The sequence below is a fragment of the Protopterus annectens genome, chromosome 7.part0 (genome assembly GCF_019279795.1).
Source record: "Protopterus annectens isolate FY-2018-M chromosome 7.part0, PAN1.0, whole genome shotgun sequence".
Lineage (NCBI taxonomy): Eukaryota > Metazoa > Chordata > Ceratodontiformes > Protopteridae > Protopterus > Protopterus annectens.
The window spans coordinates 883,321,878-883,349,117 of NC_056739.1; the positions used below are offsets into that span (position 1 = coordinate 883,321,878).

At 40.2% G+C, this 27,240-nt stretch overlaps 1 protein-coding gene across 1 annotated transcript in view; it reads right to left on the minus strand.

Moving 5' to 3' along the window:
* Positions 1 to 27,240, minus strand: part of LOC122806764 (sorting nexin-1-like) — a 1,692,021-nt gene that overhangs the window by 1,576,264 nt on the left and 88,517 nt on the right. The window contains exon 2 of the mRNA XM_044077461.1: positions 670 to 772. Within this exon, the coding sequence (XP_043933396.1) occupies positions 670 to 772 (103 nt within the window). The remainder of the gene's footprint in view (positions 1 to 669; positions 773 to 27,240) is intronic.

The window sequence follows — 27,240 nt, forward strand, 5'->3', positions numbered from 1 at the left end:
GTTCAATAGCTAAAAAATGGAACTCTGTCCCCACTAGCATTCAAAACACATCATCCAAAGCCTCCTTTAAAGACCTCATCAGGCAACATCTCAGGCAAAGTTGGCAGTGCCAGGATTGCTCCCCAGGCTAGTGAAAGCGAATAAGGTATACATACTAAATCTAGAGTACTTGATAATACTTTTTAATTCTACTCACAAACACTGGCTAATCTACAGTGTATGTACTGTACCTGTGTACTATGTATGTATTCTACCTATGTTTCAGATTTCAGCATACACCACAAATCTATTAATTACCTTTATTTTTAAATTAATATTTTTTTGTTTGTTCACTCCACTATAACTGTTGATGTGCCGCATACCACTGCAAAAACATGTCTTTTGTAATTTGTGTGTATACTGATCATGTCTAAATAACTAAATGTATCTGTAATTTTTCTTTGTGGAGCTTTTCTCCCCAGGCCTCTGCTGAAAAAGGGCCTTTTCGGCTCAGACACCCCCGTTTAACAAATGTAAAACAAAACAAATAAATAAATTCTAAAGTTTAACACAACAATATTTAAATTGTGTCCCTATTTTTAAGGCTTTGTCCAGGTTTTTTGAGCCAAGAGGTTGAGAGCTATAAAGGCAGTACTTTGTTCACTCACACTACCATTTTCATGTTCTTACCTTTAAACATATCTTGTTCCTCCTCTTCTAAAAACAAACCATTGCTTTTGGAACTCTTGTTAACTGGTCCAGTGATGCCTTTATTTAACTGTGGAGACTTTGCCTAAGAGGGAAAAAATTCAAACCATAATTGTCATTTGTAATAACATTTTATAATAAAAGGTTATTGCTGATTTTTTCCAGACAGCTACCACAAAAAGAAAACCATCAAACTTGCATTAAAGACACAGACATAACAATTTGGAAGTTTCTACACAAATCAGCATATGCAAAATTAAAAATGGTGACCTTATCAACTATGGTGCACAAATAGCTGTTCTTGAAATTAAGCCAAGAAAATCTACAACCACCTATCAACATTCTGCTAATGAAGGCTGCATCTAGAAATGTACCCTTCGAAAAGGCCACAGATTTCTCCTCTCATTTTCAGGGAGACCATTTTATTTAACTACAGTGATAGCTTTGGTCACGAAACTGTACATCAAAGACTGCAAGGCAGTTTTGTACGTCTCTGCAGCAATTTTTACTAAATATCAGACCATTTCAGGACAGAGCATTCCCCCTCTAAAAATTTAAAGAGTGGAAAAATATCTGACTCCTTACAAACCATAAGATCAACTAAGAGATAAAGAAATGGGAAAGGCTGGAAAGCCAACCCTTGTGACAAAAACAAGATCACCACCACACACTCCAAGACTAGCAAATTTAGTGCCCATAGCTACAAATAACACAAAATTAACAGAAGAATAAACCATTCAAGAAATCCATTAAGATTTAAATGGCAATACCAACTTCATTTTTCACAATATTGTCACATTAACACCTACATCAAAATCAAATTCTTAATGCCATTTTATCCCTCAACATATAAAAAAGATCAGCCTTATACAAAATGCCATCTTTTTAGGTCTGGAATTACATTTGGATTATATGTTTCTGACCGATTTTACTTACTTTAACTTCTCTTCAGACTAATGCGTTTTCAACTGAATGAGAAGTTGCTGCATTTACCAATCTCTAGAAAAAGAACAAACAGCCACACGTTTACTGCATTTTTCAGCCTAACTTTTAGAAAAATGTACAACAGAATCTCAATTCCTTGGATGCCTGTCGAAATGAGGAACATTTAAGGTGATAGAAAATCTTTTCTGACTAGAGTATTTTTGTGATAAAAATACTCATGGAATCAGATAAATTCTGAGTTTGTCCACCTAAAAATGCCAAATATAGAGGTTTGTTGCAAACTGAAAGGAAAAAAACAGAGCACCCAAATAGGTAACACTACTCTTTGAACATGGCAATAAAGAGCAGTGTCTCTCTAACCATATTAAATACCACAAGTAAATTCTCAAAAGCAGCACACAATAACCCTCAGTTACAAAACACAGCTGATTCCAGATATACACAAACATAACTATCTTCATGTAATGCACTTTACTGTACATCAGTCTAAAGTACTGGAGAATAATCCAGTGCCAAACTTCTGCATCCATCAGAAATAAAAAGGATATTTTTCTGATGCAACTTGCATCCCAACAATGATTTATTTATTTTTGTTTACCAGGATCAAATAATCACTGCTGCAGTAGCCTTAGCTATATGGGTTATATCCCATTAAGGTTATAACAGTCAGCCAACAAACAGACTTCAGGGTCCCCCTAACACAAGCCCAAACTGTCAGGCTGCTCAAGTTAAAAAGACTAAAAAATATGTTTGGGCTCCAAGCCCTTCAGAGATTTCCTACCAACAGGGAGAGAGAGGATGCTAGTACCAAAAAAATCCATACCCTGGCATAAAAACAAAAAAAAACAAAGGGGAGGGATCAGTTACTGAAGCACTGACCATTAGAACATCTACTGTTAAAGTAACTTACACACCTGAACTATAGCCATCATACTGATCACGGCTGCAGCAGCCTTGGCTATATGGCAGATGGATCCCATTCAGAAACTACAGTTTTCAAAACTCTCAACTTTCTGAAAACCTAAGCTTCAAAGAACAAAAATGTCCTTTTTATCTACATTTTGCAGGAGGTGCAAGCCCCTGCCACCCCCTGCATATTATATATACCAACTCAGAGACCACACTACATTAGGGAAAAGGGTAAATTCCCCAGTCCTTACTGTACTGTGATCTCCATTCAAAAGCTTTGAGCTTTCAAAAAGTTGCTTATATGGTCTCGACCACATGAAGTTAGAGTTTCTGAAAACTCGAGCTTCTGAAGGGAACTCTGGTAGATTACACATTAGCTTACTACATTTGGGATGTGGAGGGAGAAGAGTCCAGAACCCCGTGGAAATGGTCTTGGCCTGACCTGCATCTAAAAAAGTAAACAAGCTTATATTGCTTTGTAAAAGTACATACAGAGGACCAAGCAGCAGCTTCTAGAATACTTCTAGAATCCAACACTTTCCAAAAAGCCATAGATTATGGCAAGGTCCTGGAAGAGTTGGACCTTGACCCTGTCTGGAACAGATTTGTTATGGAGAGTATAACAAAAATAATAGCCTTAGACAAATGTTTGCAAATGGTCCGTTTTCACACAGGTTGTCTTCTTACCTTCACAAGAAATTAACAACTGATCCAAAGATGCAGAAGATTTAGTTTCATCAAGACAGGATACTCCATAACTTGGATGCCCACTGACAACTCGGGTACTTTCTCCCTCATTTTTAAGTTTAGGAAAGAAAATGGGTAGATGGATAGTTTGGCTTAAAGTAGACCCAGACACCACTTTAGTCATAAAAGGAGGAGAAGTTCTCAAAGAAATCTTAACCATGAGGAAAATGAGATAGGACTGATTTGCCAAAAGTGTTTGCAAGTCAGGTATCACCTTGGAAGAGTGTCAGAGCAATCAGTAAAACGGTTTTCCCTATTAAGAACCTCGTCAGCCTGTTTAGCTGATAGAGAAAGCTAATGCTTGCAACATTTCAAACACAAAATTAAGATCCCAACGAGGGGCTACTGGTTTTCTTGGAGGCCTCTTAAGGAAAATCCCTTTGAAAGACAGTTTTGACATGAGACCTCATTGAAATAAGTGGGTCCATGTGCAGACACATTGAAATGACCAATAAATGAACCTTAACACAGGAATAAGGCAGGTCACAGGATTGTAACTCGCACAAATGCTTGGTTTTGTTGGTTCTGTTTGACAAGAAAAAAAGGGGCCAACCGTGTTACTAATGGCAGCAGACTATTCCCAGGTATGGCGGCAGCATTCTGACAAAACAAGGAATCCTTCCCTGTTCCCTATCCCAGGACCAACAAAGAGTGGCTCTCCCTTATCCACTGAGAGGACTCCAACAGCTGCAGAGGGCGTGGCTAATGCACCCATCCATTGTGGATATGGGTGTTATACCAGAGGGATCTGGGGTAAAACATGAATAGTCTGAGGTATGACAAATGGCCACAGCAGAATCACGCACCTGCAGCTGAGGCAAATTGCTAGTCTGCTGTGGTGGCACAGCCTGTTTGCTTAAGTTTTTCTTTTTGACTGAAAGAAGGACAGACTACAAGACAGGTAGTCTGTTCCATGGTCAAGCCAATAATGGTGCCTCTTTCCCAGGGAAGACTAGCAGCACATGCAGGTAAAACTACCAGTTCACAACAGTTACTTTAACAGAAAAAAACACAGTACAAATCACTTTTCAAACACTATTTTTCATCGATGGGGCTGACAATTTCTCCACAGAAAATATGCTTTTAGTTAGTTAACATCTTCTCTATCAATTTATAAAGTAGAGTGCTCTTTTAAAAGTATATTGCAGTCTTTGAGACAATCTGGCAAAACCCAACAGTCCTAGCTTTAAAATAAATCTGAAGAGGAAAATTCTAAAACAAAATTAGGAAAAATGAAAGTTTTTTCCCCCCCAAAGGGAACTTATCTGCCCAACAAAGGAAAGCAGAAGCTGAGCTCAAGCTGCTTAACAATTTGGGCATGCGGAAATTGTCCTGAAGATTTGGAAGTTAGCCAGCCATTACATTCTTGGCAGGATACCAACCACATAGCGAAGGCTACTGAGCAGTGATCAATTTGATGACCATTTTAAGGTCCACAGCTGCACATTCACATGGAAAAACTGGCTTGGGTGCAACTTAGATGGATGTCACTACAAGACCTAAAGTCTTGAGACATAGATAAGCTAAGAATATTCAAGAACCAAGAAATGGGAAGACTCTGGATTACAGAAATGCCATTCTTTCCACAGACAGACAAGCTCTGCAAAAAATGGTCTAAGCTACATCTTAAGGATGTGGTAGCCAGGAAGGATGCAATTGCAAATTCACACAGTTCTTTGTTTTACCAAGAGTGTGGAACATGTTTAATCTGAGATTCCCTTGCTACAGTCACAGTCCTAATGTTAGGAGCCAGTTGCCTGGCAATGAGAAAAAAATGGCTCCCTACAATGTCTGGGAGAGTGAATTCAAAAAAAAGTAATCAAAACTCTAATGACTGGTCTAACAGGGATGTGTGACATCTGTTGAGCTACTTGCCAATCTTTATGGCGAGACTGCATTCCAAGTCCAAATAGCAAATTCATATCCTGCAATCTTCTGATAAGCAGAGGACAGACGGCACCACACCCATGCAAAACTTTGTTTCGGGGATGAAGTTGTTAGACTACCTAGATTTAATACTGGTGTGAAGTTAATTGCCTTTTTTCTTCTTTGGCAATGCAAAGAAACTGAAATAAAATCCTGATCCTTTCTGGACTGGTGGATCTCAAATGTCTGTAGGTCTCTTTTTGGAAAAGGTTGAAGTTCACTCTTTTTGCAGACACTTTCTGACACAGTTTTCCAGGCAAGGGAAGAGATGGAGATCCTAGCCAAGTTATGAAAATTATCTTAGCTAGATAAGAGTGTCCTTGATCCACCACTACACTGTAATGTCTTCCTATGCAAACAGGGTGGGGAAAGATGCCCCCCCCCAATTCCAGAGAAAGACAGTTGTTAAAGGACTCAAAGCTGCTGCTGTAGCCATTCACAGATGAGCCATGGCACCCTGAAGTTTGCTAAAAATCTCTACCTTTGAATCTGCAACCTTTCTGGAAGTTATCTTGGTTACTCAGTAATTCTCCAGACTGACAAGTTATCTGCTGCATCTTGTACCTAGGCAATTTATGTTGCTGGTTCCTCTGCAATCTAGAAAAGGAACACAAACAGCTGAATATTTCTGCCCACTGCAGTATTTTGCCCCCCCCCCAATCTTTTCAAGATATGACTCAACTTTGAAGCCAAATACATGGGGACCTCAAAAAGGAACATCCATCTTCACTATCACAGTTAAATTTGACAGATTTGGCTTGGGTCATTAACAGCAATGCCAGATCTGATGCCTCTACCTGACCTACAGTATAACAGGCTGTAGGGCCAGAGGTTCCAGAACAGGTTACTCCAGTCTTAAACAAAGATGTTGGCATAAGTAGTTAGTTTAGCATCAATGCAAACCATTGAAAAAGGAGCCTGCTGATTGGTACAGATGCACCAGAGACATTAAAAATAATGACAGAGATTACACTGAGCACTCCAGGGCTAGGTACACTGGGCCAGACAATGAAGAGATAAAATTACAGAAGCTGCACTTCAAAAAAGGCAGCTGACTTGCACCTTGGGTATGAATAATAGTCACTCGCCTAAGCCCCCAAAACTCAGAAGAGGTCAGGATTTGAGTTTGCAGCACAGTCAACAATGTCATTTCAAAGGAACAATGCCCCCCATATTTAAGACTGAAAAATTCTAGCCACAGATGTCTACTGGATACCTGGATTGGGAATACAGTTAAACAGTTGGGGGAAATAATACGAATATCAAAGGGAAATATTTTTTCAGGTGACTAACTGTATTTTATATGATATGTTTACCAGCACTACCTGTAAAAGGAATAAACCTGCCACAGTGAAGGCTTTGAGTTCACTGACCAATACGAGAGAGAAAAATGAGTTTTCAGAATTAGACTTGCTCTTCTTTACACACTTCATACATGCATGGGACACTATCACGAAGAGATGGAACAAATAACGTGAAAGTGGTCTCTCCCACTGTCAGCTCATACCGCAATAACATTTGAAGTTGTATTAAATTCTAGTAATAACATCTCAATTAAAAGGATTCCTGCACATATAACCAATATGAAAGATTTTAAGGAGTTCTTTAATAAAGAAATTCAAACTTTTATTGAAATGAATCATAAATGGTAACACCTCAGAGTTTCTGCATGGAACTCTTTAAAAGCATACCTTTTGCAAAATTACAAGTTGGTATGCATCAAAAAAACAAACAATGGGACAAAGAATTGATAGATTTAGAGGAGAAAATTGCCAAGTTAAAAGTAGTCAAAAAGGAAATAACTTAAAAGAAATAAATAGCTTAAAAAGTAAATATTTAGAAATTTTACAACATAAAACTATGATAAATTTAGAAAAGATTAAAACAAATTAATTCCATAAATCCATGCATAAATTGTCGAGTAGAACAAAAATTATTAAATCTAACCACATAAGAATTTTACTCCTCTTTTAATTTCTCTCAGTCATTTGGTTTTCTAATAGCATGACAGGAATGGACCATATTCCTAAGTCAAAATACGGTTAAAGTTCAAGAAATCAATATTGCTTCAATCTTTTGATGTTAGCCAATAGTGGTCTTCGCAGCACCTGCAATGTGACAAGTGATGAATCCTCCTGCAATTCGTATGAAGTTACATGTATCGGTAACATATCTAAATACGACTGTAAATTCTTTTTTTTTTTTTTACACCACCTGTTGCTCCTACTACTACTGGAACTGTCTGGGTATCTATCTTCCACATTGCTCTCGTTTCTGCCTGCAGATCCTGATAATTTTATGACTATGTCTCTCTGTAAGCAAGACACTGTAGTAACTGGGCGTGGCAATTTCAGTGACCAATGCTACTCTTCTTCTTTTCTTGGACCACTATATCCAGTTTTCTAGCATCTATCTTTTGAACTGTTGGTAATGGATGATCCCATGTGATGTAGACTTCTTTTTCTATGATGCTTTGTGGCTCATGTTTCCAGTGTTTCTCAACCACTTCAATACCACAATGTTTACACAATCCCCAGTGCAACAGTCTCACTACATAATGCCTTCAGTCCTTCTGCCATTAGTGTGTCACAAATAGCAACAAGGTGTGCAATGGTTTCCAATTCGGTTTTACAAAACCAACATTTGTCTGTTTCTCCCACATGTTCAATGGACTTTATAAACCAATATGTACGCAGCCCACTATCTTGGGGCGCCAATATTAACCTTTCATTTCTTGGTTTCAATTTGCCTCTCCTTAACCATTCCTGCATCCGTTCCTGGTCAACATGAGGTTCTTCCAGAAGTTTTCTACTTGCAACTATATTTATGCTTTTTCCACATTTCTTGCCTTCTCATTTGATCCTTCGCCTTATATTCTTGCTTTTGTTTTTGGCACATTTAGTTGCTGCCTAATTTTTATCTACTTCTGGTTTGGATTTCCATTCCTGCTTGACGCCAATATGCTTCTGCTAGATTAAGCAGAGAAGTCATCTTAGATTTACGTGCCTCATGTTTCAAAACTTATGTTTGGGTCTTGTGAGGTCAGCAGATGTGTGGAGTCCCGCAACTACAGATCTATACATATAAATCAAATTCAAGGAGGCCCATTCCCTCCTTCAGAATGGGGAATATATAATCTTGGTATGCACTGATTTTTATATATTTATATTGTTATTTATATAAATATATATATATATTTATTTGATTTTTATATGAATTTTGCTCCTACATGTCAGCGCTCATCACACTCTTGTCCAAAACTGTTTTCCTGGCACTGCTGTTTTCCTGCTTTAAAGGTTGCTTTTGCACATTTATCAAAGCCAAATGACATTCTTATATATGAAAAAGTTTTGACAACTTGCAGTTGTGCTTTCAGTTCCTCATCTGATGAGCTATATAGTTTTAATTCATCGACAAAGAGAAGTTAAGAAGTCTTTACACTTTCTTGTTTTCTAGGAGCTAGATTACAGCCATGGCCTAAGCTGTTGAGTAGACAGTTTAATGGATGAAGGGCAAGGCAGAATAGTAATGACAACAGTCACCCTGGAATATCCCCCTTTAAATTTTTATCCCTGGGATAACAATTTGTCCTTTATCATAGCTTAATTGCAAAGTTGTCTCCCACTGTTTCATAGTCAGTGTAATGTAGTCAATCAGTGTGGGGTGTACTTAATATTTAAGCACTATTATCCATGAATGAGGGATACTATCAAATGCTTTTTTGTAGTCAATCCATGTCATACTTTGATTCTTCCCCTTTTTTACAGTTCTCCACTATGACTATTTAACAAACGATCCTTTGTCCCATATCACTTTCTTTTATTGCCCTTTTGTTCTACTGCCATAATTGAGTTTTCTTCTAAAAGACTATGAACTCTGTCAGCATTAATTCCAGTGTATACTTTATACATAATCGGAAGGAAAGTTATTGGTCTATAATTTTTGGGTCTATATTAGATGCACGAAAAGACTTCAGTGCGAATGCACACGAGAGAAAATGGGAATTGAAACAGTGATTGTGGGGTCATGTTACAATGAGGAGTGGGATATTTGCCCTTTCCTCACTGTAGTGCGACCTCAGAGTTATAATATATATTTAGCTGGGGGTGAGGGGGGGCGCAGCCACCCACAACAGCAATTTTGAATACTGGCATTTTCGAACGCTAAAGTCTTTTCGATTTTATAATATAGACCCATAATTTTTAGGGTAGCTTGCAGGTTCACCAGTAAGTAGGCGCATTGTTTTTCCTGTTAGCCAGGTTGGTGTCTGTTCTGAGTGCTCATATAAATAGTTCTTAGTCATGGCTAAATCTTCTTGCAAAGATGTTAATACTTTTAACCAAAGGTTAGGTACTGCATCTGGGCCTGGGGTTTTTTTACTTAGAGGCTTTTCTTAACTTGGTTTCAATCTCTCTAGCCGTTACTTCATCCCATTTCATATCCTATACATTTAAACTTCTTATTCTTTTACTTCTTCTATCCATTTAGCATCTTTCTCATGTTCCACAGGATCTTCATAGATACTTCTCCAAAATATATCTACTACTACTTTTTTGGCAGTCTTTCAATTCCTTTTACCTCATTTCCCAGTTCTCGATAAAAACTTTTTGGGTCATCAATAAATTGCTTATTTTGCACTTTTCCTTTATATTTGTATCTTAGTTTTTTTCCGCCTGTGCTGAAATTTTTAGTTTATTTGAGATAGTGCATAACAGAGCCTGTTCTGTTCTAATATTGTGCATTGCTTTTATCACATCTATCTTAGTATTTTTGTTGATTTATTCCCTCTTCTACAGTTTTCTAACAGTGACACTTCTGGTCTTAATTGCGTACAATTTTCTCTATTCAATATTTCCATGATGGTATTCGATTTCTCCCCTTCCTTTTCCTCACTACCCTGTGTTCTTGTGGTAGAACTTTTATCAGTTATTAATTTAGCTGCACAGTAATATATCCTGTTTACTTCTGTTACATCGCATGAACAGTCCTAATTACTGTGTTCATTTGTTTTATCAGACTTCTGACTTTTTGGGTTTTATTAACCTTCTGCAGTCTATTACTGCGGTGGTGGTGCTGCGGTAGCATTGTCGCCTCACAGTAAGACATTGTCCTGTTCGATTCTCAGCTAGAGAGTCTTCTTTGTGGAGACATGCGTGAATGGGCACACCTTCGTTTAAGGCTGAGAGTCAGAGCTGGCAACTCGGCACGTAAAAATCTACTGCCAATCATTAGCGGACCGGAGTTCCACTGTGGCGGCCCCTAACCGGGAAAAGCCGAAAGACACAAGTCCATTCCTTTCATTGATCTTGATATATCTGTCTATGTCTATTAAATCAAGCAATTCTTTTCTTGGCTCATTTTCTTCCAAACTGAGGGTAAATACCTTGTTTTCCAATTCCTGTGGGCATTCTATAGAAGGTTCTATAGCATCTTTCTGTGACACATTCTCATCAATGTCAGTTGCTCTATCATATGGGAAATTACTGGCCTATAACTCAACATTGACTGCATCAGAGTTTCCAGTTTCCTGTTCCTTCCCTTGCTAACTTCAAATGAACGCTTAAACGGGTTTCCTGTGGAAGGTTCCAAATGACCTTCATATGGCACCTGACCAATTGCTTCCTGTTCCACTGGTTTCCCCTTAATTTGTATATCCACTACTGTATCCTGTTGTGGTGCTTTCTGAATTCGATTTTCTAAACTTAATCCTTCAATTTGCAGGTACTCCATAAAAAGAAGTTACGTACTCACCATAACGTTCCATGCGAGTTGCCCATCTTGCCTTCATTCTTTACTGATGAGTGCAGAACCGATCCTCAGTTCCAGCTTGGCAATTTACAAAAGCTCGAGGTCTCCCAACTGGCTTGTGGCTTACTCCCAATCCCATGATGCCCTAGGGAATTCTCCAGATCTGGTTTGCTGGTATAATAAAATAGTGCTTATTGTGATGATTGGGGAGAGATGGGTGAAGGCTGCTAGCCTAGTCAAATAGAATTTGATGTACAATTCTGGCATTTGTAAATAAATGTAAAATACAGGCATGCTTTTTTGAGTGTAAAAGTACACTGAAATGTGGAATTGCAAAATATGTGACAACATTGCACTCTGCTGGCCCAGTGAAGCATTTTGTGACCCTTTCATGTTCAAATTTGGCTTCAGTGCATCTGGATGAAGGTTTCATGCCCATTGTTTTAAGGCTAAAGTTTATGATCAGAATTTAGATGTGGAATGCGCTTTACTGCTCTGGTTTCTGTTAGAAATAGGCATGTGAAATGCCTTGTATTGTTGCAAGTTTCTGAGCATGTGTTAGATTGCTAAATAATGCAGTTTGTGGCCTGAGAACTCAGACCAGGTGTTAAGATGATGCAATATGAATACTGGGAAAACCTAATCGTCAAAAATGATGTAATTTGGGAGAGCCTTAGAGACAGGTTTGTTAGTAATGTTTAAATACCATTTCTCACAAGAAACTGGGAGCATTTTGATCTTGGATATCTAACTCAGCAGTCTGCCTAAGCTCACATGTAAGTTTCTAGCACTGTGATTTCTTGCAGGAATAGTTAGTAAAGATTAATTAGGCATTTTTCTTTGAAGTCAGACCTGTCCTACTGTATTTTAAGTTTCTGTGTGATCTCTGAACTCTTGGATATCTCTGTGGTGTAGTAGTTTTGTCCTGTGTTTTAATTATTTATTATTAAATATTTTTAAAACCTTCTACCTGTGGCTGATTTGTGCAGAGATAAGCTCTAGAGTACATTTCATATTTATAGAGGTTATTGTAATAGGCCACTAGTAAGCCTTGACTGTTAGTCATACTACCATTGGATTATAATATTGCACAGTAATAATTGGACACCCTTTTAAGGACCTTTTAGTAGCTGATAATTAACTGGGTGGTGGCAGGAATGGACTACCATATGGTCTGGGTAATAGGGGCACAGCTGGAGAACTTGTGCCAGCCTTTTCCCAGGAAAGTCTGTGTGGTTGTATAACCTCTTCTCAAAGTCTGTGTGTGTATGTATCAGCTACCTGGGCAGAGACATGAAGCACTGGTTGGACAGAGAGGGTACTGGAGGTTTAGCTTGCCCAGTTAGGCTGAGATCTGAACCCTATAGCTGTCCCAGTGGGGAGTCTTATTGGGGACCTGGTGAGCAAAGGAGCAACTAGCCCCAGACTAACGGTGATCTCTGTGTGCACTTAAGGGAAATTGTACTTCACTGTGTGCATTAGTTATCCCTTCCTCTTCTAGGAGACTACCTACCTGGTGTTAGTGGTGAGGAATGAGGCTCCTTGATTGCCGGGCCAGGGCACGGTCGTCACAAGTGTTTGGCAGTGGTGGGATCTACTTCACATACTAACTGGCTTGTAGTGGTGTGGGTAGAGCAAATTCCTGTAGCTTATGTGATCTCAAAGTGTTTTATACTCTAACAGCCATGCAGTCCATACTCAAGAGTTCAGATCACAATTGTTTTATTTCTTTTGTTAGCTTAGTGTTAGTTAGGGTGAGCAGGCAGCATGTCAGCAGAGGAGTATGGAAAGTTGACAAGGAGCCAGGTGGCAGAGATGTGCCAGGCTAGGGGGCTGGTGCTTGGAAACCTGACTAAGGCAGACCTGATTGCAGCTGCATCAGAAAACAGCAGCCTGGAGGACAATCAGACTGACAGTGGAGATGCAATAACCTCAGAGAATGGACAGCTCAACCTTTCTACAGTGGACTTAAAGATCCAGCTGGAGCTAGAGAGACTTGAGTTGGAGGCCAGGCATATGGAACAAGCAGCAGCCAAGAAAATGAGGAGTCTACAAGCTGAGGAAAATGAACAGCACAGGAGGCAAGAGAGGGAAATGCTGACTCTTCACCAGAGTCATGGAGGTAATGGCGAAGGGAGTAACCGGACCCCAGAAGCAAAAAGGTCAGTAAATTTCTTCCACAGTTTAAAGAGGGGAATAATTTTGATAGCTTCATTCATATGTTTGAGCGGGTATGTAAACAGTATGAAGTTGACCAATGGCTCTGGGTGCGGTTCCTGACCCCCTTACTCCATGGTAAAGCTGTAACTTCTTTAGCAAAAATGCATGACACTGACCATTTTGATTATACTGCTGTAAAAAGACCTTTATTGGAATGCTTTAAGCTAACACCTGAAATGTATAGGAAAAAGTTTTGTGAGCACAGACGCAAGGCAGATGAAAATGTATGTGAACATGTTGTTGAGCTAAGCACTTATTTTCACAGCTGGGTGAGTGGATGTCAGCTCACCACTTTTGAAGGGCTGGTAGACCTTTTGGTAAGGGAACAAGCCCTTAGCACTTTGCCTTAGGACACAAGGATCTGGTTAACTGATACAGTGTGCTACTTCAGACGAGTTGGGGGAAGAAGGGAGACCTATACCTGGCCAGCAGGGCAGCCCTGTACAGGAAGGGGACCCCCAGTACTGCTCATGGGTCTAAAGAAACCCATGATGGGCAGCACAAACTACCCAAACAGACTCCGCCAGTAGAAGGGGAAGTGACTAGTCCAGGTACACGTCCAGAAGCTAGGGTTAAATGTTTTGAATGCAACCAGTGGGGCCATGTGGCATACAGATGTCCATGGAGGCAAGGCGGGGAACAAAAGGTGTAAGAGCCAGTAAGTGGGAAAGACAAAAGGCCAACAGTGGGTTGTCTTTGACACAACAGGGGTATGGAACTACCATCCTGCAGATGTCCCGAGAGGGAAGGATTTGAATGAGGCAGTACTATGTACTTATGCAGTTACATGCAGTGAGGCTAGGAGCCAAGCATGTGGGTCTGGTAGCCTGGGGGGAGACCTAGACAGACTGCATACTTGCAGTCAGGACTGCTGAGGTGGTTACTTCAAGGAGTGAGCTACGCTGTAGCAGTGAGACTGAATGTGAGCCATAGATGTTTGTGGGTACTGATGTTCCCTTAGACGGGGTAACTGCAAAGGTAGAGGCGAGTAGTAGTACCCAGGCTGACAGTGAGCCACCGCTGTCAGAGGATGCCACACTTCCTTTGGAAGGGGAGCTGGGAAGGGTTACAAGGAGAGACTTGAGTCAGGCTCAGCTTTCAGACCATACATTGCAAGGTCTGAGGCAGGTAGCTAGGGAAGCACATGATTCTCAAGGGAAGGGGAATCTGTATACTGGAACAAAGGGCTACTGTACAGAGACTGGACCCCTGAGGGAGGGCTAGAAGGCGAGTACAGCAGTTGGTAGTGCCTAGAGCTTACCATCTGGTGCTTCTAGCCATAGCCCCTTTGCAGGTCATATAAGCATAAAACATACAAAGAGGCATATTATGCCAAACTTCTATTGGCCTGGAATCTCCAGAGATGTAACAGGGTACTGCAGGACCTGTGAGCAGTGCCAAAGGTAGGCTAGGCAGGAGACAAGGTGAGAGCTCCTTTGATGCCTTTGCCTGTAATTGAGGAGCCATTTCAGAGGGTAGCTATGGATACTGTGGGTCCTCAGAGTACCCCAAGTTCCACAGGGAGAAAGTATATCCTAGTGATTGTAAATTGAGGCAGTGGCTTTGTCCTCCATTGAGACAGAGAAGGTGGCAAATGCTTTGCTAGAGATTTTCAGCAGGGTAGGTTTCCCAAAGGAAATGCTGTCTGACAGAGGTGCCAATTTTATGTCAGACGTGCTAGCTTGTCTGTGGAAGTCCTGTGGGATGAAGCACATGAATACCACCCCCTACCATCTCCAGACTAAATGGTCTTGTTGAGAGGTTAAACTCTGAAATTAAGTCCATGCTACGGGCATTTGCAGATCAGTTTAAGAGGGAGTGGGACAAATATTTGCCCCATCCATTTGCTTACAGAGAGGTTCCCCAGGAATCCAAACGTTTTTTACCCTTTGAGTTGCTGTATGGGCATTTGGTGAGGGGACCTCTAGATTTAATATGAGAGTGGGAAGGGAAGTGCGAGTCTCACAAGGAGTCTGTTGTGGCATATGTCCTGTACCTCAGGACAAGGCTAAAGGAACTCATGGACCTGGCCCAGGAGAACCTGGCAGAAGCCAACAACAGAAAAAGGTGTGGTACGACAGGAATGCTCTAGCTAGGGAATATGCTGTGGAGCAGCAGGTAATGGTTCTCATTCCTGTCAGACACAAAAAGCTGCAAGCAGCTTGGGAGGGACCCTACAAGGTGGTAAGAAAGGCAAGTGATGTTAACTACATGGTGGAAGTGCTAGGCAGACGGCAGGGGCACAAATTGTACCATGCTAACATGATGAAACCTTACCATGATCTTGAGGCACTTGTGCTGAGCATTTGCAGTGAATTGCAGGAGGAGTCTGAGGGAGATCTGGGGACTGATGATCTCAGTGAGGCTCGGGCTGACACCTCGGTGGAAGGGGTAGCAATATCCCAGCAGCTATCTCCTACCCATGTTTGAGAAATCCGAGCAGTGTTGCAGGAATTTGGGGACGTGTTCACTGGGAAACCAGGGTGCACCCACCTGGTGCAGCACCAGGTGGATACAGGACCCCAAAGGCCTATTAGGCAGGCCCCTTATAGGGTGCCTGAGAGAGTCAGACTGAGGGAGGAGGTACAGGAGATGCTGGAACTAGGGGTGCTTCAAGAGTCCAACAGTCCCTGGGCCTCACCAGTGGTACTGGTGCCAAAGAAGGATGGCAGCACCAGGTTGTGTGTGGATTACAGGAAATTAAATAGTCACACAGAGTCAGATGTTTACCCCATGCCTAGGCCAGATGAGGCCCTAGAGCAGCTGGGTGAGGCTAAGTATCTTACAACCATTGATCTTACCAAGGGTTACTGGCAGGTGCCCTTGACTCCCAGTGCTAGAGAGAAGCCACAGTCTTTGTGAATTCTTTTGTCTTGTATGAGTTCACAGAGATGCCCTTTGGGATGAAGAATGCCCCAGCGACTTCCCAGAGGCTGGCAGATCATATCTTAGCAGGAGGGTTTGCCCTTACTTACATGGATGATATTGCTATCTACAGCCATTCCTGGCAAGAGCACCTTCAGCATGTTAGGGAGGTGCTGGGCAGACTACAGAGGGCAGGGTGGACCATTAAGCCGAGCAAATGTCAGGTGGGTATGGCAGAGGTCACCTACCTAGGACAGAGTGGGGAGTGGTAAGATAAGGCCAGAATCTGCTAAAGTGGAAGCTATTCAGGCATGGCCTGCATCTGTTACCAAAAAGCAGGTGAGGGCATTCTTGGGGACAGCAGGGTACTACAGAAAGTTTGTTACCAATTATAGTACCATAGCTGCTCCCCTCACAGACCTGATAAGGAAGAACAGGCCAGATAAGGTAGTGTGGACCCCAGCATGTGAGGAGAAATTTCATGAGCTTAATCTTAATGTTTCTTGTGTTTAGTATACTGCGGTGGTGGTGCTGCAGTAGTGTTGTCACCTCACAGTTGGACATTGCCCGTTTGATTCTCACTTGGAGCGTCTTCTGCGTGGCGACCTGTGAATGGGCGTTCCTTCATTGAAGGTTATGTGCTAGGCCCGGCAAGCCAATACATAAAAATCTACTGCCAATCATTAGCGGACCGGAGTTCCGCTGTGGCGTCTTCTGTGTGGTGACATGCGTGAATGGGCGTTTCTTCATTGAAGGTTGTGTGTTAGGCCCGGCAAGCCAGCACATAAAATCTACTGCCAATCATTAGCGGACCGGAGTTCCGCTGTGGCGACCCCTAACCGGGAAAAGCTGAAAGACGCGATCGAAGGAAGTTTTGGGAGGACCCCCTGTGTTAGCCAGTCCAGACTATAGCAAATAATTTGTTGTGCAGGTGGATGCTTCAAACTATGGGGTGAGGGCTGTACTTAGACAGATTTCTTTAGAGGGAGAAGAGCACCCAGTGGTTTATCTCAGTTGTAGGCTCCAACCCAGGGAGGAATGCTATGCAGCAGTAGAAAAGGAATGTCCAGCCATAGTGTAGGCACTACAAAAACTTCAGCCTCATCTGTATGGAAGAAAAAAATCACTGTGATGACAGATAACAACCCTCTAACATGGTTAAACAGAGCCAGTCAACAAAATACCAAGTTGCTAAGATGGAGTCTGGGGTTGCAAGCATATGATATGTCAGTGCAGCACCGCAGTGGGAGTAGCAATCCCAAAGCAAATGGGCTCTTAAGACAGGGAATGGGGTGAGGTACACCCAGACAGACCTGACACTCAAGCGATGTTTCTCAAGCGGCACTTGAAAAACCTGTTTGAGTTCCCCCGGGGGGGGGGGGGATGCGACAATTGGGGAGAGATGGGCGAAGGCTGCCAGACTAGTCAAATAGAATTTGATGTATATTTCTGGCATTTGTAAATAAATGTAAAATACAGGCATATTTACTTGCGTGTAAAAAAACACTGTGAAATGTGGAACTGCAAAATATATGTGACAACTTTGCACTCTACTGGCCCAGTGAAGCAAGTTGTGACCCTTTCATGTTAGAATTTGACTCCAGTGCATCTGAATGAAGGTTTCATGCCCACTGATTTAAGGCTAAAGTTTATGACCAGAATTTAGATGTGGAATGTGCTTTATTGCTCTGGTTTCTGTTAGAATATACATGTGAAATGCCTTGTATTGTTGTAAGTTTCTGAGCAGGTGTTAAGTTTTTTTTTTTTTTTTTTTTTTTTTTTTTAAATCAACAAAAACCAAGACGGTCAGAAAATAATATGCCAAATAGTCGCCTCTCGATCCTCCAGGAGCCAAAGGCTGGGGGCAGAAGGGTGGGACGTAACAATGAAGGCGAGATGGAAATTCACATGGAATGTTATGGTGAGTACATAACTTCTTTGTGTGATGTTGTGCTATCTTGCCTTCATTCTTTACTGATGGGACAGCGTCCCTAGTACCATCTTTCTTGGGTGGCTCATGGGAGAACATTCTTCAGAACCATGGACCCAAAGGAGGCCCAAATCCACTTTGTAAAAAGAGTGATAAAGGTATGAGGTCATGCCCATGTTGCTGCAGCACAGATAGTATCAATTTGCAGTTTTGCATAAAAAGTAGAAGAGATAGGAATAGCCACAATAGAATGAGCTCTTAGTTTTGCCTGGAAGTTTTTTTTTTTTTTTTTTTTTTTTTTTTACACAGAGTGGTAGGTGAATGTAATGCAATCTGACAACCATCTGGATATAGTAGATTTAGCTAATGGAGCTCCTTTCTTGCAGTCTGAAAAGGATACAAATAGTTGGTCAGACTTTCTGAAGTCCTTTGTTCTATGCAGGTAGAAACGCAACTGTCTTTGAACATCTAGTTGGTGCAACATATATTCTGCCTTACTGCCATATTTGGGGAAAAACTGATAAGTCTATGGACAGGTTTAAGTTTGATTCTGAGCAAACCTTTGATAGAAAGGACAAGTTTGTATGTAGTACGACTCTGCCCTTATGGAACAGCACATAGGGAGGTTTGATGGACAACACTTGCAGCTCCGAAACTCAACTACCTGAAGTGATTGCTACTAAAAGTTGTTTTCCAGGTTAAAAACTTTAGATCACAGGATGATGCGGGCTCAAAGGGGGAAAGAATTATGCCGGATAAAACAAAATTGAAGTTCCATGGAGGCAGAGATGGTTTAATGGGTGGTTTTAATAGGTTAGTACCGCTCAAGAGAGCTTTGCAAAGTCTGTGGGACACAATATTCAGACGTTCGCCAAGATGGTAATTTGAGATTGCGACTAGTTTGACTAACAGTAGCTGTAGCTGCCCCTTCCTGAAAAAGCTTCACTAAAAATTCTAAAATGGAGGGTAAAGGTACAGAGAAAGGATCAAGATTATTTTCCAAAGCCCATGAGGAAAATCTTCTCCATTTGCAGAGATATAATCTTCTCGTAGAAACTTTGTGAGAAGAAATCAAGATATGCTGCAATGAAGGTGAAAGGTCAGGTAGCCTGGCTATGTTTGGGATCGAAGCAACCACGCTGTCAGCTTGAAGGTTTGCAGAGATGGATGGAGCCTTCCTGACGGGTGAGTCAGAAGATCCAGAACTAGGTCCAGAATCTAGGGCTCCTCTTGAAGATGAGACCACAAGAAGGGGAACCAGACATGACAAGACCAGTATGGGGTGAGAAGTGTTAAGGTCCTTCCCAATGCGCTGGCTTTCTGAAGAACTTTGGGCATCAACAGAAACATGGGAAAGGCGTAAAGGAGACCAGAGGGCCAATAGTGTACGACTGCATCCCTTGGGGACTCCCTCAAAGGGGGGGGGATTAGGGCAAAATAGCTGCTGCATTTGTGATCTGTGGACATGGAAAAAAGGTTGCAGCAAGGCTGGCCCCATTTTCGGAAAATCATTTCCACTATGTCTTGCTTCAGTGACCACTCGTTAGGCATCAGAACTGCCCTGCTGAGTTTGTCTGCTATCATGTTTGACTTCCCCAGGATGTGCACTGCTACCAGAAAACATTGGGAGGAGGTTGCCTGCCATACTCTTAGTGCCTCTCGACAAAGGAGGTAAGATCTGGTTCCTCCTGGTTTGTTTATATACCATACAACTGACATGTTGTCCTTTTGGATAACAACCGTTCCTATTGGAAGAGAGTCTTGGAATGCTTGCAATGCAAGAAGCACCACTCATCTCCAAGGCAGTGATGTGCAAGTGAGCATCATGATCCTGCCAAGTGCCTTGGACTGTCCTTTCCTAATAATGCCCCCCAACCCCATCTGGGAAGCACCCATGGTCACTGTGGCCAATGGTTGTGGGAGAACAAAGGGATGACTTAAAGTCACTTGATTGGAGTGCAGCCACCAATGGAGGTCTCTCCTGCAAGATTCTGTTAGTATGATCTGATAGGACATTGAAGTTCCTAAATGGACCACTGAGTGAACAGCAGCCACTGTTAAGATTCTCATGTGTAGCCACTCTAACGGAAATATGTTCATCGCTGCTGCCATGATGCCTAGTACTCAAACTGTTCTTGCTTGAACCTTCCTTTTGAAGACTAGGGATCACTTCTGTGGCTCTGCTCAACAGGGTTACAGGAAAATAAATTTTCTTTGGTGGCGAAAGCCAGGGTACCTTTTTGGCTAGGCTTATATAGGCCCTAGGGCTAATAGCCTAGTACCAACCTATGACTAGGACTGAGACTTGAAGCCGCAAGGCCTGTACTCTTTCTGGTGGTAGCTTTACCATCATTTTTGTAGTATCTAGATCTGCATCTATAAAACCAATATGTTGAGATGGCAATAAGGCAGACTTTTCATATTTTATTGTGATCTCTAAACGAGTGCAAAGTCTCAGGGTGGTATCTCTTGCTTCTGTTAGTAGATGCTTGATGGTGGCGGTTAGGAGCCAGTCATCTAGATACAGAAACACTCTAATCCTAGACGTCTCAGGTGAGCCGTAACTACTACCATACATTTGGTGAACACTCTGGGGGCTATAGGGAGACTAAAGGGCAGAGCTCAAAATCGGTAATGACCGACTCCCAACCGAAAGCGTAGAGGACTCTTGGATGGCCTGTCCATTTTTATGTGGTAGTATGAATACTAGAGATCTATAAAGCACATCCAACTGTCTTTTCCCAAAAAGGGAAGTATTGACTGCAGTGTTACCATCCGGAACTTTGTCTGTTACAGATTTGTTCAATCTGCTGAGATCCAGTATGGGTCCCCAGCCCCCTGTTTTCTTTGGAACTAAAAAGAAACTTGAGTAAGTCCCAGATCCTATTTGGTCTGCAGAGACCAGTTGGGCAACTTTTTTTCCTAGCAACTTCTGTATTTCTAGGGTTGCTTATTTCCTGTAACTGCATGGAACATCCGGAATATTTTTCATGCATTGGGTAGGAAGGGAAAAGGGTACGGAGTAACCTCTGGATAGGATACTTTGTACCCATTTGTCTTTTATTTCTAGCCAGATGTCTGGGTACAAGAATAAACGACCCTGACTGCCTCCAGAGGAGGACAGACAGGCCTCCTTTCAGAAGCACTGAAAGCTTACCAAAGAAGGCTTCTCTGTCACCCTACTTCTGCGGACCCCCTCTGCCACGTGGCTGGCATCTTCCATTATTGCTTCCCCCTCTGCCCCTGGGGGAAGACTCACAATGAGTGTATTGAAAAAACCTCTCTGGGATTTTCGAAACCACATCTTTCCTCCCTTTTAACCTTTAGGAGAAGGTCTAGAAGGTATGGAAAAATGGACTCCGATGGCAGAGAGTTTTTTTCCCTTCCTGTTAACACCTGGTTAGTGCATCTTTGACCTTAGGCCCGAACAAGGACAAGCCATCGAAGGGGGTGTTAACAAAAGAAGACTTAAAGGGTTCCGCAAAGTTACACAAGTGCATCCAGGAGTGTCTCCCAAGGGAAATTCTTGAACCCGCTGCCCTACTCGCTCCATCAGCTGCAGAGGAAATGAGCCTCATGGACAAGTTTACTAATGAATTCAAGGTATACGTTTTTTCAGGCCTGACAGATTTTGGGTCCGATGACATTTTTGAAATTTTATTTGAAGGTCCAGATTGATCTGAAAAGGATGAAAATCTTTTACTTTATTTCCCTGATCTAGGAGGGGAAGAGGTTTGTTTTGATGCACTCTGACCTTCTCCTAAGGCCTCTGAAAAGGAACTCTAGGAACTTTAACAACCCTCTTAGTATCAGCTTATTTTTTTCCTTCAAGGAGAGCCCTCAAGCTAAATGAGTGGCATAGAGAGCACGACTCTTGCAAGTGTACTGCTCCAAGGCAGTGCACTCACTCAGTATGGCTGTCAGACATTTTCTTGGAGCAGTTAGAACATTTCTTAAACCCAGATGTGTCTTAATTGCTTAGACATATTTAACCAAGCAATATAATAAAACACCTGTAATATCTTGGAGCAATAACTCTAACTAGCTATAGAGATAGGAACAAAGGAACAAACAACTTTAAATTTTTTTTTGCAGTACAAAAAGCACACCACAAAGGAAAAAAGACCCTCTAACTTAAACGGGCTGAGCCGCTTTCTAAGTCAAACAAGCGGACTCAGGGAAAGGCGTTCAAACTCATTTCCTGAACAGTAGACAACCAACACACACAATGATATTACAAACCCAAGGTTTTAATGCAAGAAAACCTTGTAAGTTAAAGATTATCCAAAACAACTAAGCACACAACATACTTGACAGCTCTAGTAGCACGAGCCCAATAACTTGAATGGGCTGAGCCACTCTCCAAGTTAAACGAGCTGACTTGGGGGGGGGGGGGGACAGGGTTCAAGCTAGATTCCTGATCAGTAAATAATGCACAAACACACAATTAAGTCAAGATTAAATGAACAACTAAGACAGATAAGCCAGGACAGGGATGGAACTGTAGGCCTGGAGATAAAACAAAACCCTAGAAAAACACAGCAAGCAGACAGTCCAACACTGTGACTAACAAAGTCAATGAACTACTAAGATAATAATACAAGGTTCAAAAGTAAACTTATCCAGAGCCAGTTTGAAGAAACACCTGATCTGTTTAGCAGCAAACGAGATCCAAGAATTCCCTACAGCATCATGGGATAGGAAGTAAGCCACGAGCCAGCTGGGAGACCTCGAGCTTTTGTAAATGGCCGATGATTGGTTCCGAACCATCAGTAAAGAATGAAGGCAAGATAGGACTATTTCTTTAACTTCTCCATTACTAATCTCCTTTTCTTCTTTGTCTTCTTATTTTTGTATTGTACAGTTTTCCACATCTAGATTTCTTTGCCTGCATTTCTTTTCAAATATCTTTGGTGCTGCTCTTTTTATATTGGTTAGTTTTGCTTTCTCCTTTGCATAAATATTACACCATATTAAATCTCTTTCCCATGTCCATATTTCTTCTTCAGATGTTTCCTGATCTTCCTGTGTAAATAGTGTAAAATAAATGGTGTAAAATACTGTTCCACGTCCGCTTTTTCATGTATAACTAAATCACTGGTATATGCTCCGTCTTGCCCCTCATTTGTTTTATATAGGGGAGACCATTCAAGCTACGGTTGCAAGAATACATTAGAGACATAAAAAATAATAATGCTACGAGCCCTATAGCTTTACATTTTTTACTTGTCATAGTAGTGACTTTTCACTGTTAAAAGCTTGTATTTTGAAACATATTTCAGAAACAGATGAAGTGTTAATGAAAAAGAAATTATTGCACAAAGAAACTATATATTTTACAATTTAATACACTATCTCCAGCAGGTCTAAATACTGAATGTAACTGGAGTGTTTCTTTAAAATGTATATATGATTATTTTAATTGATGGCTGACTAATTAGATGATTGTTTAATTCACTGTATTTAAGTGAATATAGGTGTGTGTGTGTGCATATATATATATATATATATATATACATATATATATATATATATATATACACACACACACACACACACACACACACACATATATACACACAGTGTGGCATATTTTGCAACTCCAAGAAGGCTGTGCCGAGGCGCCAGAGTGTACATTTTTAAAGCCTCCAGTACCATTCTGATTGGCTACCTTCTTAAAAGCCAAACCAGAATCACAGTCTCTGTTCTCTTTGTAACTTATTGATTTTGCACTGTATAATTTCGCTAGAGTTTTCCTCTAACTTAATATTTAAAGAACCTAACCATTGTTCAAACTTACTTCTGGGAGATCTAAGAAACACCAAAATGTCTCATTTGCCTCTACAGATGGAACTAATACTTCTGCAGGCTCTGATAATGAAAACAGACTATCCACCTATGCCTGCTCCACAACAACCTAATTACATAAATATGTTTCGGGGCCAAGGGAAACAACAGGGAAGACATCAGAATGGCTACAAATCAATAAAACAGCTTTAAACAACGGTATGAAGGTAACGGAGACTTTCAACAGTTCCAACAACAAAATAAAATGACTAAATATTGATTTTAAACATGTTTGCACAGTAGTTAGCAGTATAAAAAGATGTGATTTGAATAAATGTATTGTGAATTTATCTGGGGTTATTTTAAGTGAAACTGAAATATCTGTTTTGAAGTATGGTTTAAAGTTTATACCAACAGCTTTACCTAGAGCACATTTTATTAAAGCAGAAGTGTAAGTTAATAAAAAAGTTGCACTTGGTTAATAACTTTGAATGTAATGGTGAAAGTATGTCAGTTAATGAAGACAGTGCATCTGCAAGTGAAGATGAGCTGCTGGATTTCTTCTCTTGTGATTCTTCATTTGAAACAGCTGAAAATGTTAATGCATATTGCACTTTAAATACTGAAATGGTTACTTGTACTAGCACTTTTATACCTGCATTTAACAACCAGGTGATTTTTGTAAATTTGCACTAGAGAAGTTCTGAAAGATTTTTCTTCAGAGAAGAAAGACGTTTTGTATAATATGAGTAAGAATGAATGGTTGTATTTATTAAATTTATGTAAAAGATCAGAAATAATTACAAAACCCTCAGATAAAGACAGAAAAAGAGTTGTTATGCACTGGAAACAATACCTGAAAATGTATATGGACCATTTATCTGATGGCCAAGTATATAGGGCAGTAAATATTGATGTTTTTTATCAAGCTATAATGAATTTTAAAGAACTTGTAGCTAAAGGCCTAAGATTGGGCTATTTTACAAGAAAAGATGCCCTAAATCAATTTAATGTAGAAGGAAGCTCAATGGCCAAGTTCTATTCTCTGCCAAAGACACAAAATGTGAGCCCCCCCCCCCAAGGTAGACCCATAGTAGCAGCACAAAATTATTTTCTCCATAATATGGGAATTTTTTTACATTCCTATCTTTTGAACTTTGTAGTTAAGTTAAATTCTTACATTAAAGACACTTTCCATTTTCTGGATAAAATTAAGAATGTTAAATGTGATTAAGAATATTACTGGATAGTTACACATGTAAAAAGTCTCTACACAAGTACTACCCAGAAGTTAGGTGTGGAAGCTGTTAGATTTTCTTCTAGGCGATGGCCCTGTTAAGAATTACGTGATGGAATTATTATATTTTTGTTTGATGAATAATTTTATTTTAGTTTAATAAGCTCATTTACCATAAAGTACAAGGTACTGTCATAGGTGCATCTTTTAACCTGTTCATAGGCCTTTCTGAGGTTGAGTTTTTGTACAGATTGAATTTTAATAAGTTATGTTATTTTATACTGTAGATACATATAAAACTCAAATCATCTATATAAGGGGGGGTGCTGAAATAGCTCCCCATTTTATAAATAATTTAGATGCAAATCATTTTCAGACAAAATTTGATGGCTTACAGAAAGGAAAAGCTGTTTATCTAGATGTCACTGACTATTAGGAACAATAATATAATAACTAATATACACAGAAAGGGAATTGGAGATGATAGTTTGGACAGTAGTAGTTGCCATCCACCACATACTTTGAAGGCACTACTTTATAATGAATTATTGAGAGTTAGCAGGCTATGTAATGATGAAATGGGTCTAGAAAAGGAAATAAAAACATGTATTAACGTCAAGCAAAGGGGGTATGATGGAAATGTTATTTTAGATGCTCTTCATAAAATAATTGATACTAGCTTACTTCATAATAGGCCTTTAGTAAAGATAAATAAGAGAATTTAATACTGTGCAGGAGTGTAGAAAAGTTTATTTTGTTACTGTATATAATACTCTAAGTGTGAAAATTATTGATGTAATTAGATATTATTGGCCCTATTTAATTAATATGGAAGGGGTACAAAATGTTTGTAGAACTGTAAATATCTCTTAAGAGAAGTAGAAATATTTATGACATGGTGGTACACGATCGATTTGTTTCACCTTGTGAAAAACTAAACCTACAGGTGGGTGAATGTGGCACCATCCCTTGTGGAAGGTGTTTGGTTTGCCCAAACATTACCAAATGTTTTGGAAAAATAAAACTGTGTAAAATTCTGTTCCACTTCTGCTTTTTCATGTATAACTAAATCACTGGTATATGCTCTGTCTTGCCCCTGTAATTTGTTTTATATAGGGGAGACTAAAAGAATATTCAAGCTACGGTTGCAAGAACACATTGGAGACATGAAAAATAATAATGCTATGAGCCCTATAGCTTTACATTTTTTAGTCATAGCATTGACTTTTCACTGTTAAAAGCTTGTATTTTGGAACATATTTCAGAAACAAATGAAGTGTTAATGAAAAAGAAATTATTGTGGAAAGAAGCTCTATATTTTACAATTTAATACACTATCTCCAGCAAGTCTAAATACTGAATGTAACTGGAGAGTGTTTCTTTAAAATGCATATATGATTATTTTAACTGATGGTTGACTAATTAGATGATTATATATATATATATATATATATATAGATATATATATATATATATATATATATATATATACACACACACACGTGTATATATATATATATATATATATATATATATATATATATATATATATATATATATATATATATATATATATATATATATATATATATATATATATATATATATATATATATATATAGCTTTCCTTTGATAACCATGTTGCCAAAGTGGTTAGAAAATCCTTCTATGTGACCCATCTGGTCATGAAAGGGTTCACATCAAGATCTAAGGATGTAATGGTGCCCTCTACTCTTCCCTCATCAGACCCATTATTGAGTACAATGCACCAATTGGAATGTACCTGGCTAGACATCTCCAGCAGCTGGAGAGACCACAAAGGTACCTAACCAAAAGGATTACTGGCCTCAAACAGTTGCCCTATGCATCACGATTGAAAAAGCTAAGACTGTTCTCTGTTGCATACCGCTTTCTCAGAGGCGATCTCTGTCTAACGTACAGAGCCATGTCCAACCCAGAATTGTTGAACATGCTCTATCTTAGCAAAACTAAATCTACTCAAGCTACATGCTCTAGGGATATAAACCTCAACACAACAATGAATAGAACATGCTGGAGAGATAGATTCCCTTCGCAGAGACTTCCCTTACTATGGAACAGGGTCCCGGTCAACATAAGACGGGGCCCCTCACTATCACTCTTCAAGAGGAACCTTGATGAGTGGATGGGTAACAAAGTTCACACCGGGAATCACACCAACAGCACTACTAGATAAGGGCCAAGGGTACTAGCTGCTAGT